We start from the raw sequence: 13,971 nt of genomic DNA, 5'->3' as shown, positions 1-13,971 counted from the left end.
ATATATAATAATGCACGAAACCCTATAGATATAGTAAAAGTGGTTCTCAGAACAAATTCCATAGTCCATTATTAATAACTGTGAAAGAATAAAATACATGAAATGTCCAACTCCAGAACTGGGAGGAAGACAATCTCCTGCCTGCTGCTTCTTTTTACATTCCAAAAAAAGAGGAATTGATGAAAATAAAAAGTAAAATCAGTAAATTAGAAACAGGGAAATGGTGGAACTAACAAGAGAGCTGGTTCTTGAAAATGCATTACTAACTAAAGTTGATAAAGAATAAAGAGTGAGTACCCGTCAAATACACAAAATGAGTGACCTGAGGATATGATGAAAAAACAAAGGAAATGAAAAGAAACATAAGAGACAACTTTGTTCAACTCTGCTGAATTAAATTTGAGAAACTGAATGATTTTTTAAGAAAATATAAATCCAAATCTGACCCCAAACAGACCAATTCTTATAAGGAACTATAAGAAAACACTGCTCATCTATTGATAAAAGAACCCTATATGTTGTACAATATTTACACAGTATCAGTTTGCTAGTGGAAAACCAAATTTATTATTATAAAATAAAAAAGGTCATTCACCTGACTGGCGTGTAATGGTACCTCATTGTGGTTTTGATTTGCATTTCTCTAATAATGAGTGATGTTGAGCATCTTTTCATGTGTTTGTTAGCCATCTGTATGTCTTCTTTGGAGAAATGTCTGTTTAGTTCTTTGGCCCATTTTTTGATTGGGTCATTTATTTTTCTGGAATTGAGCTGCAGGAGTTGCTTGTATATTTTTGAGATTAATCCTTTGTCTGTTTCTTCATTTGCTATTATTTTCTCCCAATCTGAGGGCTGTCTTTTCACCTTACTTATAGTTTCCTTTGTAGTGCAAAAGCTTTTAAGTTTCATTAGGTCCCATTTGTTTAGTTTTGCTTTTATTTCCAATAATCTGGGAGGTGGGTCATAGAGGATCTTGCTTTGATTTATGTCGGAGAGTGTTTTGCCTATGTTCTCCTCTAGGAGTTTTATAGTTTCTGGTCTTACATTTAGATCTTTAATCCATTTTGAGTTTATTTTTGTGTATGGTGTTAGAAAGTGTTCTAGTTTCATTCTTTTACAAGTGGTTGACCAGTTTTCCCAGCACCACTTGTTAAAGAGGTTGTCTTTTTTCCATTGTATATCCTTGCCTCCTTTGTCAAAGATAAGGTGTCCATAGGTTCGTGGATTTATCTCTGGGCTTTCTATTCTGTTCCATTGATCTATATTTCTGTCTTTGTGCCAGTACCATACTGTCTTGATGACTGTGGCTTTGTAGTAGAGTCTGAAGTCAGGCAGGTTGATTCCTCCAGCTCCATTCTTCTTTCTCAAGATTACTTTGGCTATTCGAGGTTTTTTGTATTTCCATACAAATTGTGAAATTCTTTGGTCTAGTTCTGTGAAAAATACCGTTGGTAGCTTGATAGGGATTGCATTGAATCTATAGACTGCTTTGGGTAGAATAGCCATTTTGACAATAGTCTACAAGCAATAAATGCTGGAGAGGGTGTGGAGAAAAGGGAACCCTCTTACACTGTTGGTGGGAATGCAAACTAGTACAGCCGCTATGGAAAACAGTGTGGAGATTCCTTAAAAAACTGGAAACAGAACTGCGATATGACCCAGCAATCCCACTTCTGGGCATACACACTGAGGAAACCAGATCTGAAAGAGACACGTGCACCCCAATGTTCATTGCAGCACTGTTTATAATAGCCAGGACATGGAAGCAACCTAGATGCCCATCAGCAGATGAATGGATAAGGAAGCTGTGGTACATATACACCATGGAATATTACTCAGCCATTAAAAAGAATTCATTTGAACCAGTCCTAATGAGATGGATGAAGCTGGAGCCCATTATACAGAGTGAAGTAAGCCAGAAAGATAAAGAACATTACAGCATACTGACACATGTATATGGAATTTAGAAAGGTGATAACGATAACCCTATATGCAGAACAGAAAAAGAGACACAGAAATACAGAACAGACTTTTGAACTTTGTGGGAGAATGTGAGGGTGGGATATTTCAAAAGAACAGCATGTATACTATCTATGGTGAAACAGATCACCAGCCCAGGTGGGATGCACGAGACAAGTGCTCCGGCCTGGTGCACTGGGAAGACCCAGAGGAATCGGGTGGAGAGGGAGGTGGGAGGGGGGATCGGGATTGGGAATACATGTAAATCCATGGCTGATTCATATCAATGTATGACAAAACCCACTGGAAAAAAAAAATTAAAAAAAAAAAAGGTCATTCACTACCCTATAATTCCATCTAGAACTCCACTCTAAAATTAGAAACAATCACATATCATTTTAGCCTACATTCTGAGTACTTTATTTCACAGCTTGAGGTCTTTTCCTCCTTTCTTGGCATTTCATCATCCCTTTTTCTCTTTCACTCTTTTCCATACTTTCTCCTTCACTCATTCCTTTGTTCGACTCTATACTGCCTTTGTAGTGTAATAGTGAAAGTCACTCAGTTGTGTCTGACTCTTTGAGACCCCATGGAGAGTCCATGGAACTCTCCAGGCCAGAACACTGGAGTGGGTAGCCATTCCCTTCCCCAGGGCATCTTCCCAACCCCGGGAACAAGCCCAGGTCTCCTGCATTGCAGCCAGATTCCTTACCAGCTGAGCCACAAGGGAAGCCCATACTGTCTTTGAGATTGCATCAATTTTGCTATGATCTCATAATCAAACCACAACCATCCTCTAATTAGGAAGCTACCAGATGAGCACAACTAAAATTCTGAGAGACAAGGTTCAATGGACTGCTACTCAGCCATAAAAAAGAATGAACTCATGCCATTTGCAACAACATGGATGAACACAGAGGTTGTCACGCTGAGTGAAGTTACTGAGACAAAGACAGATCTATGACATTGCTTATTGTTGTTGTTTAGTCGCTAAGTTGTGTCCAACTCTTTGCAACCCCATGGACTGTGTAGCCTGCCAGTCTCCTCTATCCATGGGATTTCCCAGGCAAGAATACTGGAGTCAGTTGCCATTTCCTTTCTCCAGGGGATATTCCTGACTGAGGGATTGAACCCGTGTCTCCTGCATTGCAGGTGGGTTCTTTACCGCTGAGCCATCAGGGAAACCTGAAAATGCTTACATGTGGAATCTAAAAAAAATGGTATAAACTTATCTGCAAAACAGAAACAGAGTCACAGACGCAGAAAACAAACGTACGGTTCCCAGGAGGTGGGAAGGGAGGGATAAACTGGGAAATCGGGTTGACATATACACACTACTATCTATAAAACAGAGCTAGTAATGACCTATGCACAAGGAACTCTTTTGAGACTGATAGGGCGATTACTAATATTTATAACAGACAAGAGTCATCAACCAGGGAAGTTCAATCAAACTGAGAGGCAGGGTCATCCTGGTTTAGAGTCAAAGGCTAAATCTGGTCAATCTCTCAGCTAGGTATAAAGAAGAAACACGAAGCGTCAGATCTGTGACAACAGAACATCCCCCAGATAAGCACTGAAGATCAAAAGCAAGGATCTGGATATATACAGAACAGATGTGGGGAAACAACTGTGGCAGACAAAAAAACAGAGATTCAACTTGCAAATTTACAAGCTGTCTTAAGAAAGATAACAGAACAGAGTAAAGGCAATATTAAAAAAAAAAAAAGTCAACAGAAGAAAACTGTTCTAAGATGAAAGAGAATTTTAAGATTCCACTCCAAAAGTTTTTTTCTGAGTTCTAGGCAAAATAAATGAACGACACCAACACTTAGAAGTATCTTGGCAATTGGGAGGGAAGAAAAACTTTCATAATTTGCACATGATGTAATCTTTTACCCAGAAAACTGAATAGAATCAATAAATATGAATCAAGAAAGGCTTCATCCTGGATACAGATAAACCAACATAAACCAAATCCAATGGACATAGGAGCCTGTACGGCTATGGACCACGGGGTTGCAAAGCATTGGACACAACTTAGCAACTGAGCATGCAAGCACACGCACGCAAGCCAGTACTATTTCTCTACACCAATATTGCCACGTAGAAAATCTAGTAAAAACACAATAATAAGATCCCAACAGCTACAAAAATAATAAAGCACCTAGGAATTTACCATGAATTCATAAGGTCCCTCTTAAGTCCCTCTTAAGTCTAAAAGTCAATAAAATGATGTAAATAAGCCTATTCTACACTCTTAAGATGACTTAATATTATAAAAATGTTAATCCTTTCAATTTAATCTATAAATTCAATGAAACCCTAATAAACAGTATTGTTGAATTTCATGAACTCAATAAACACACATTAAAATTCATATTACAGAATAAAGGTCTATGTATACAATAATCAACCTCAATAAAGAGTAGGAAAAAAAAGAGCACAGAAGATGGACTTATCATATACTAAGACATACAACAATAAAAACTGTCATTTAGTGTAATGAGAGGCAGATATAAAAATGGAACCACACAGAGTGCTCAGAAACAGAATACATGTAATATATATGTATATATAAAAACTTCATACACAGTAAAAGTGGCACCACAAATTAATAGGAAAAGAATAGATTATTTATTAGATGACACCGAGAAAACTTCCTCATCATATAGAAGAAAATGAAACTGGATTCCTTTAGAGAACCACGTACACAGGTGTATTTTGAATGGATTAAAGACCTAAATGTGAAAGGTAAAACTATATAGTTCATAGAAGAAAACAGAATAGTACCTTTGGGACCTGGAGACCAGGAAAGTCCTCTTAAACAAAATTCCAAAACACAAAGTATGAGGCAAAAAAAGTTGAAGATTTTTAATTATGTCAAAATTAAGGATTCTCTTCAATAAAGCATATTAGAAAGTTCAATAGAACCCCAACAGTAGGAGACTATATTTATAAATGTCTGAAGTGAAAGAGAGACTAATGTCTAAAACAGTCCAGGAATTCCTGCTCATCAACAAACAATGATACCAACTCCAGAAGAAAAGTGGATGAAAGTTATGAAAGGGCAGTTTACAGGTAACCCCCGAAAGCAAACAAGCATTTAATTAGATGCTCAAGATTAATGGTGATCAGAGAAAGAGGAAATATAATAAAATAGCACGATCTCATTATACTTATTAGTCTGGCAAAATTTAGGCACCTGGATGATACTGAAAACGATGTGGGCACTTAGTAACCTCTACATACAAACTGGTGATGTGCAAACCGGCAGGCATCCTGGAGAGGAGCAGCCAGGTCAGCCAGCCACCCTTCCCTTTATGGATACTCCAGTCTCAGAGGGACATGATTTCTTTTTGTATGCATGTATCAGTTTTTACATCAAAACGTTTCATACAGAGTGTATGGAAATGGGTAAGGGGGATAAGAAGAAATGTCTGAGTGAGCGAATGAAATGAAAAGGGACCCTGCACAGATCAATGAGGACAGGTACCATGATTTAGGAGCAGGGCTAAGTCAGCACTACACACTTCAGTCAAGGGCTGGTGGTGGGTCGTGATGGGTGAGACCACCGGTTTCAAACGAGTTGGTCAAGCTTTTGAATGACAAGACAGAAGAAAGTCCTCTATGCAGTTAAGATGAGGGTAACGATTCAATTAACCACGAGACAAAAATCAGACTACTTCAGACATCTCTCTGATTCTGATTATCAGAAGACAAAATATCTTTGGCGTTTGGAGGATAAAATTGATTCTTGTTGTTTTGTGTACTAGAGAAGCCAAGACAACATTGTAAAGCAATTATCTTTCAATTAAAAATAAGTGTAAAAAGATATTTTAAAAAATTGAACTCACACAGGTAAGTTTTCCATGTGCAAAGGCAATAGAAAATACTCTAAGATATGCATAGATGCAAAAACAATACATCACTGTGAACATTTCTTGAATCAAAGAAAGCATTCAACTCAATTGTAAGAACATAAAATCAAAGCCTTATCCTCATATAGAAAATGTAAGATTACCTTTTGTAGAAAGAGGACAATCCTTACAAGCATCTGAGCACGGAGCTCTTCCAAGGTAAACAATGTTCGGGGTGTTCGAATGAAAATTTTGGTCTTCCCATAAGCCACATCGTCCTGAAAGCCACAATATTCGACCAGTTTCTTGACAGCTTCTTTGTCTGAGGGGAGGTCATGGTTGGGCCAGGTGAATTCAGAGATCATTTTGTACCTTGATGAGGAAAACAAACAAACAAATCAGGACATGAATTAAGGGAGAAAAACCATGTGGTATCAATAGATGCAGAAAAGCTATTCAATAAAATTCATGCTTCACAGAAAGGAAAAAAAAAAACTTCTTAGCAAACTCAGAATAGAGATGAATTTCATTAGCCTCATAAGAGACACAGAAAAAAGGCTTCAATAAAATACAATACTCCTTTAGGATAATAACTCTTACTAAACCAGGGTTAGAAGGGTATTCCTTAATTTAATAAAAGCTATTTGTCCAAAACTTGCAGCAAATATTATCTGTAACATGGCAACCTTGGAAGCATTCTCTTTGCAAACAGAAAGAAGACAAGGATGCCTCTATCATGGGTTTTTGAAAATATTACTTAAGAATAACATGACTCGTTTCAAAGGAAATCAACCAGATCTTCAGAAAAACTATCATCAGTAAAAAAAAAAAAAAAAATTAAGCCGTGTTTTACACATACAGTCAATACACAAAAATCATTTGCAATGCTGCAGACAAGTAGCCACCAGTTCCTCCATATGTGGGCCTCTTATAGGTTAGTTTACCTCACACCAGCTTGTTGGTGACGGTGATAGTGAGCAAGACAGAAGTCAAAGCCTCAGCCTTGTGTAAGCTAATCTCACAAGCAACATTTCATCACTTTTGCCATATTCCATTTGGCTAGAAGCAGTTCATGAGGGTCAGCCCACTCTCCTGGGAAAAGGAGTATGCGGGGCACGAATACCAGGAAGCGGGGATCATTGGGACCAGCTTGCAAGGCTGCCTACCACAGTGCTTTTCCCCTACCCCTGGTGCAAAGTTGTTCACATGGAGTCAAATTTAGTACATTTTTCACACATTACATCTGAATTTTACATCTTAGTGAGAAAGGTTCTCCTCACACTCAGGTTACAGGGTAATTCACTTATGGGTTCGTCTAGGATTTGTATGTTTCCATTTTTTACATTCGGAGCTCTGATTCATTTGGAATTTATCTTGGTATATGGAATGGATCCAACTTTACTTCTGAAAAAAGGCTACTTCCAATATTATTTACTAAAAAGTCGGTCTTTCTCCCTCTGAGTTAATATGCCATTTTATCATATGCTAAATTTTCATATGTACTTTAATTCATTTCTAGGCTTTTTGGTCTGTTTCACTGCTCTCTCTGCCGATCAGTACTACATGGTTTTAATTATAGAGGTTATATTTTAATATCCAGTGGTCTTTTCTCTTTCTTTTCCTTTTAAAGGTCTTTCTAGATATTCTTAGATGTTTATTTTTCTATATGAATTTTAGAATCAATTTGCATAGGGAAAAACAATCACAAAACAAACAAATCCTTGCAGGTATTTTTTTGGGTTCCCACGCATTAAATTTGGCTATGATGTCCAGTTGTCCCACCCAAGAACCAGGGATTGGTTTAAGTGTACTTTTGCACCTTCCAGGAATCTTCATATTTTCCTCCTAGGAATTTACCCATTTCTGGTTAAGATAATATATATCTAAGGGGCATCTGATTCCTCCTTCTTGATATTTCTCTCTTTTCCTAGTTTCTATCTCAGCTTCTGGGTCAGCATGCTCTTCCTGGATTCCTTCTGTCTTTGGATATTTCTTCTCAATCTCATTTTCTGGCTACTGTTCTTCACTACTGGACCTCCAAAGGTTGGAGTGCCCCGGGGCTCATATCAAGCCCTCTTCTCTCTATGTACAACCTCCCACATCACCTCATCTAGTCCGTCCACTTCATTTTTCAACTCAAGCGATTATTATCCCAAGCCCAGCTCTCAATTCTGAATTTCACATTCACATATCCAGTGTCTACATAGACCTTAAGGCATTTAAAATTCTTCTTTTCAGTCCTTCCAACCGCAAAGTCTTTGGTTACCAAAGCCAGAATCCTGGGAATCCTATGTGATTCCTGCTCTTCTCTATCATTCCTTCTCATTCACCATCAAGTCTATTGATTCCACCTCCAAAATATATTTAAAGTTCAACTACTCCCATCTTCACTGTCACAATCCTAAGAGAAGCCACAGTCAAGTTTACTACAACAGACTCCTAAGCTGCTTTCCATTTCCTCTTCAAGCCATTCTGCATATTCAGCAGTCAGAGCAGTATTCCCAAAAGCCTCACAACATTTTTATCTTTTACTGCTCTCCTGCTTTCCTTGCTCTGCTCCAATCAGCTTGGCCTTCTTCAGGGTCTCGGTGTTGTGGTTGCCTCTTTACTGCTTTGAGGCTTTGTATGTGCTGTTCCCACTGCCTGGAATACTTTTTTTTTTTTAATTTAAATCCTGATTTTTTTTTTTTTAATGTATTTATCTATTTGGCTGTGTGAGGTCTTAGCTGGGACATGCAGGATCTTCCATTTTAGTTGCAGCACTTAAAATCGTTAGTTGTGGCATGCAAACTCTTCGCTGCGCCATATGGGATCTAGTTCCCTAACCAGGGATTGAACCCGGGCCCCCTGCATTGGGAATGTATAGTCTTAGCCATTGGGCCACCAGGGAAGTCCCCTGGAATGCTTTTTTAAAAAGCTACTCTTTGAAAGGTGGAGACTTCTCATCTTCTAGTCTTTTTTGATTTTCCTTCATCAACCATCATCCCCATTATTCCTAAAATAACCAGTTGCCTTTCTTTTCCTCACATCATCCATCTCAATTTGTAATCATATTGATTTGCGCATCTGTCTGTTGAATGTCCGTCTATAGGTACCACAAAGGCAGAGATTTTCTTTTGCTCCTCACTATTTGCCACATGCCTATCACGTTGTCTGCCATACAGTGAGGAGAGAGATATCTGTTGAATAAAAGAATGGAAGAAAATATATTTAAAGTCTGGTCACGTGCCAGATAAAGACAGAAACAGGAACCGAAGAGTTCTGATACAAAGAGAGAGGTAACGTTTTGCAATATCACATGAAAAAAGGAAATAAAATTCAAAAACTTCCAGATTTATCACGAAACTAGAATAAGAGTCAATAGGCAGTAATGGCGTGTGTTGAAAGTTTTAGGCATTCTGCAGGAACTAGAAGAAATGGTACTGCCACACTCCTCAGCTAAACGTCAGGGTAACGGGGCACTTCCTCTTCCCCACGGTCAGGGGCACAGCCCCAGTTCTCCAGCAAACCGGCATCCTGAACTTGCAAATTAAAAAGCTGAACTCATCTGCTTTCTGACAACTAGTTTTTAACCTCCCTGGAAGCCTTTAGCAGCTTTTAAGGTTATCAGTACCTTTAAAATCCTTCTCTCTCTCTTTTGATAAAAGGATGAAAGTGACAAGTAGAAGTCTAAGCTCAAAGCTAGCTTACAAAAAAAATCTGCAGAATCCAAAAACACGAACTCACTGTGGAAATGTTACTTATTCTCCCACCAAGACTGAAAACGCTCCTCCACACTTTCCATCCTACCCCATACAGCACTGTTAATTAGTTCAATCAGTATATGTAAATATTATATTTATAGGAAAATACATACTTTTCCCTGTCTTGTTAATTAACATTTCTAGCCTTCCCATAAACAGTATAAGTCTTTACTTCTCTATATTCCTCATTCCCATTTTAATTTTTGTTGCAAATGATTACTACCGATATCCTTCCAGCCCCCGCCCCCCCTTATAATGGAAACCACTTATGTAGATTTCACAAGAAGTTTTACTGACTTATTTGTTCAATGTTGCTTTTTTGCAGTCCACATTTCCCTTCTGTATTTATATTCCTTTTTGCTAAAGTACACCCTTTCGAAGATTTTTCAGAGAAGTCTAGGGATAGTAAACTTTCTGAACTTATATATGTCAGGAAATTTATTTTTATTTTGCCCACACTTTTTTTTTTTGGTCTGCGCTGGGTCTTCACTGTTGCATATGGGTTTTCTCCAGTGGCAGTGAGTGGGGTCTACTCTCTAGTTGCAGTGCTTGGGCTTCTCACTGTGGTAGCTTCTCTTGTTGGGGTGCACAGGCTTAGCTGCCTCACAGCATATGAAATCTTCCCGAACCTGGGATGGAAACTGTGTCCTTTGCATTGGCAGGCAGACTCTTTACCACTGGACCACCAGGGAAGTTCCCTACCCACACTCTTGAATGATAACTTGGCATGGAATAAAATTCTAAGTGTAAGCTTCATTCCCCTTCACAGTGTGAGGGGGAGCAACTGAATGTTGCTAGTGAGAAGTCTGATGACAGTATGAGTCTCATTTCTTCATAGGTAGTTTGCCTTTCTTCTTGGGAACTCTAAGCATTTTTCATTATACCTACAGTTCTGAAAGTGAACATAACATAAGTTCATTTAAAACATTTGTATGTTTTATACTCAATGTATTCTTTCAGTCTGACCCCTGGGCTCTCCTTTCCTTCTGGTGCTCCTGCTACATGGCTTTTGGCCCTTCTGGATCAAACTTCCACTTGGTGTGACCTTTCTTTAGAACGTTCCATCTCTTTTTTTCTGTGATGAGGTCTAGGAGAAGTCTTCAGCTTGATCTTCTAGCTTACTAACTCATTTAAAAGAAGTTTAGTTTGAAAAAAAATTTTTTTTTAATTATGGTAAATTTTCTGTATAGTAAAATGCACACATTTAAATACACAATTCAGTAAGTTTTGAAAAATGTGTACACTCATGAAACTGACATGTCAATCAGATGCAGATCATCTACATAATCACAAAGAGCTCCCTCATTACCTTTCCCCCTTTCCAGCCAACTCTCAACCGAGAGCAAAGCATTGCTTTGATTTTTATCTGTTCATGAGCTTCATATAAATGGCAGCATAAAGTAGCTTCATATAAATGGCAGCATAAAGTGTGTACTGTCTGGTGACTCTTTTTCACATAATGTTTTATTCATCCATGCTGTTGTAGTATCAGCTGTTCATTATCTCTCTCTTTTTTTTTTTTCCCCACACCACATGGCATGTGGGATCTTAGTTCCCTGACTAGGGATTGAACCCACGCCCCCTGCATTGGAAGAGTGGAGTCTTAACCACTGGACCACCAGGGAAATCCCCGTTCATTCTCTTTAATGCTGACTTGTAACCACTGTATGATGACACTATAAATTGCTGACTCATTCTATTGATGGACAATTCACTCCACTTGTGCTTAATTTGGTTTTCATTTTCCAAATCCCTAATTGGTTCATTTTAACAACAACCTGTTCTTGTTCTGAACTTCATATTCCTACTTTAGGACCAAAATTCTCTCCTTTATCTCTCTGAGAATATGAATAGGCTTTTTCCAAGGTATTCTACTCCTTGCTCTAGTTCCTTCGGGGTGAGGTTTTCCATTTGTTGAGCTTATTGGTTCTTTCTCATTGGTCTGGTCTTTCTCAGATGTTTGACTGTTATCTCATCTCCTACCCTAGAATCCTTCTTCCTACATGTACGTCTTGGCCTTTGCTGGCCTCTTGTAAGGTGGCTACTTTTGCTTCCAGAATCTTGGCCAGTATACCTATGATGTCTCCCTTGCAGTTGCTCAGGTGGTTATTTGTCCTGGCCATTACGGCAGCCTCTCAGGGCTGCAGCTGGGGAAGCTCCAGACTGTAGCTGAGATGTCTCCTGAACGCCAGCTGAAGCCTCACAAGGCAGTCTTTCCTAAAAACTGTGACCTCAGCATACTTCTGGGTCTACATGTCTGCCTCATATTGTATTTAGGAGTGATTCACATCTTCAAGGCTCACTGAGCATCCCTCTTTTGATTCCATAGTGTGGCTGTGCATTTACTTGGCTTTAAAGACACATATTTTATATCACTGGGGGATATTCTGGAGTGGGAATGGGAGATTTAAGATTGTACTCCTAAGACTATCATATTTGAAATTCATAGGTTCTTTTTAACCTTTTCTATTTTTACATGAGTATTAGAAAACATAATCCAATCCTTGTAGCATGTCTTCTATGCCAAAAAAACACACCAAGCATCTTGAGTTGAAAGTAAAATAAGTACAAAAACAGACTAAAAGTGAGTAAGGATATGCACTTGCAAAATTCCTTGTCCCCTCCAAATCAAGCTTGCTTATTCTCTTACTTCAACTACTATCCATGGCTTCCTCTCTGTCTCATGATATTTTTTAGTTACATAAAAATACACAAATCATTAGATAAATTATACATAAATATAAATGAATTATTTATTTTAGATAAATAATTCTTCCAGTTTCGCCCCATCCTATAGCTGCCCATTCCCACCCTGTCTTTCTAATACTTGACTTCTGCTGATCTTACATAGGTGACAACACAAAAACAAATACTACCATTGAGTACTTGCTAGAATTCTGAGTAATGACAAGGGATGAGCAATCTTCCTTTTAACATCAACTGAAATCGAGACTCAGAATGAACACATTCTACTCTACAGCTTTAATAAAAAAGAAAAACCAAATTTAAAGAACAGCTTGACCTCAATAAGGAAAATGATCAGTTTTGAGCATGACTTTCTGATCAATAGAAAATTTCTCATTTTTCTAGGCTATTCTGCTATAAAGTTTTATCCATTCCAAGAGTCTCCAATTAGCATGAATCCCTTTCACTTCTGCATGCAAGTAGCCAAACACTGGTGGAGAACAACAGCTGATGCTGGGGGCGGGGGTCCTCACTAAACACTTACAACCTCAAACCTCGAAATGGGTGCTCAGGTCTTCCTGAGAGCAAAGCCACTGGGAGAGAGTGGGAAAGCTCTCCCGCTCTCTAAAATGAGTATTTCTATTTACTTGTCAACCTCCTACACCACCTCTCTTGATCCTCACTCTCAGGCTCACGACCTTGCCCCATACTTTAAGAAGAAATAGAAGCAATCAGATAGGAACATCTTCGTTTGTGCCATCAGTCGGCCTTCGAGGCTTCCTGCCTTGGTATTCATATTCTCTGCCTTTCGCCCTGTTGCTAGGGGAGAAGGATCCCTGCTCCCCTCTAAAGCTGACCAACCTTCCACTTGTGCTGGGATTTCATTCCTTGTCTTCTCAAGGAGGTTATTATTTCAGTTATCTCCCTTCCTTCTGTGTGGCTGGTTTCTCTCTCTGTTCTGAATCATCGCCACCTGCACTTTGAACATTTTCTAGAGTCTCCTTGACTTCACATTCCACTCTGGCTGCTGCTTCCATTTTTCTCTGTTCTCATTCACAACACACATCCTTGAGCTGTCCGTGGATATCCAGCTCCTCACTTCACTTTCCCATCCTGCTCAAATGGGGTTCTGACTAGCTCTTTCTCCTCTGACTTCTGTGCTGCCTGGTCTAATGGTTAAGCTTCTGCTTTTCTCTTACTTGATGGCATAGTAATATTTAATATAATTGTACTTTTCTTCTTGAAATGCCATCTTCTCTTGGCTTCCGTGACCTAACCCTCTTCTGATATTTCTTCTCTCTCATTGGTCACTTCTCTTCTCTTTGCAGGTTCTTTCACGTCAGACCACAAGCCTAAATGTTGACATGGGCCTTCTCTTCTTTTCTATCAAGTCCCAAGACTTTATATATAACCTATATATCAATAACTCCAAACTTTCTATTTCCAGCCTAGAAGTCTTCACCGAACTCCAGATTTATATGTCTAGTAGATTATTTAGTATTTCTACCTAGGCATTTAGAAGCCATTTCAAACCTAACATAGTCAAGAGACAAATCTTGATTTCATCTTTGCCCTAGTTCCATGTCCTCTTCTTCAAACTTCTCCTCCCCAATCTATCTTATCTCAGAAAATGGTTCCATGCTTATCCAGATGCTCAAGCCAAAATCTACATGTTACCCTTCATCCCTCTCTACTCCTCTCTCATTGAGTCAATCCATCAGCAA

General features: G+C 38.7%; 1 protein-coding gene across 1 annotated transcript in view; it reads right to left on the bottom strand.

The window, feature by feature from the left end:
- MYO1D (myosin ID) overlaps positions 1 to 13,971 on the bottom strand; it is a 363,713-nt gene that overhangs the window by 183,244 nt on the left and 166,498 nt on the right. Inside the window, exon 16 of the mRNA XM_061142813.1 lies at positions 5,984 to 6,191. Coding sequence (XP_060998796.1) covers positions 5,984 to 6,191 — 208 coding nt within the window. The remainder of the gene's footprint in view (positions 1 to 5,983; positions 6,192 to 13,971) is intronic.

The sequence above is a fragment of the Dama dama genome, chromosome 5, assembly GCF_033118175.1.
Source record: "Dama dama isolate Ldn47 chromosome 5, ASM3311817v1, whole genome shotgun sequence".
NCBI lineage: Eukaryota > Metazoa > Chordata > Mammalia > Artiodactyla > Cervidae > Dama > Dama dama.
The sequence above is the reverse complement of the archived record's forward strand: the minus strand, read 5'-3'. Positions and strand labels throughout refer to the sequence as shown.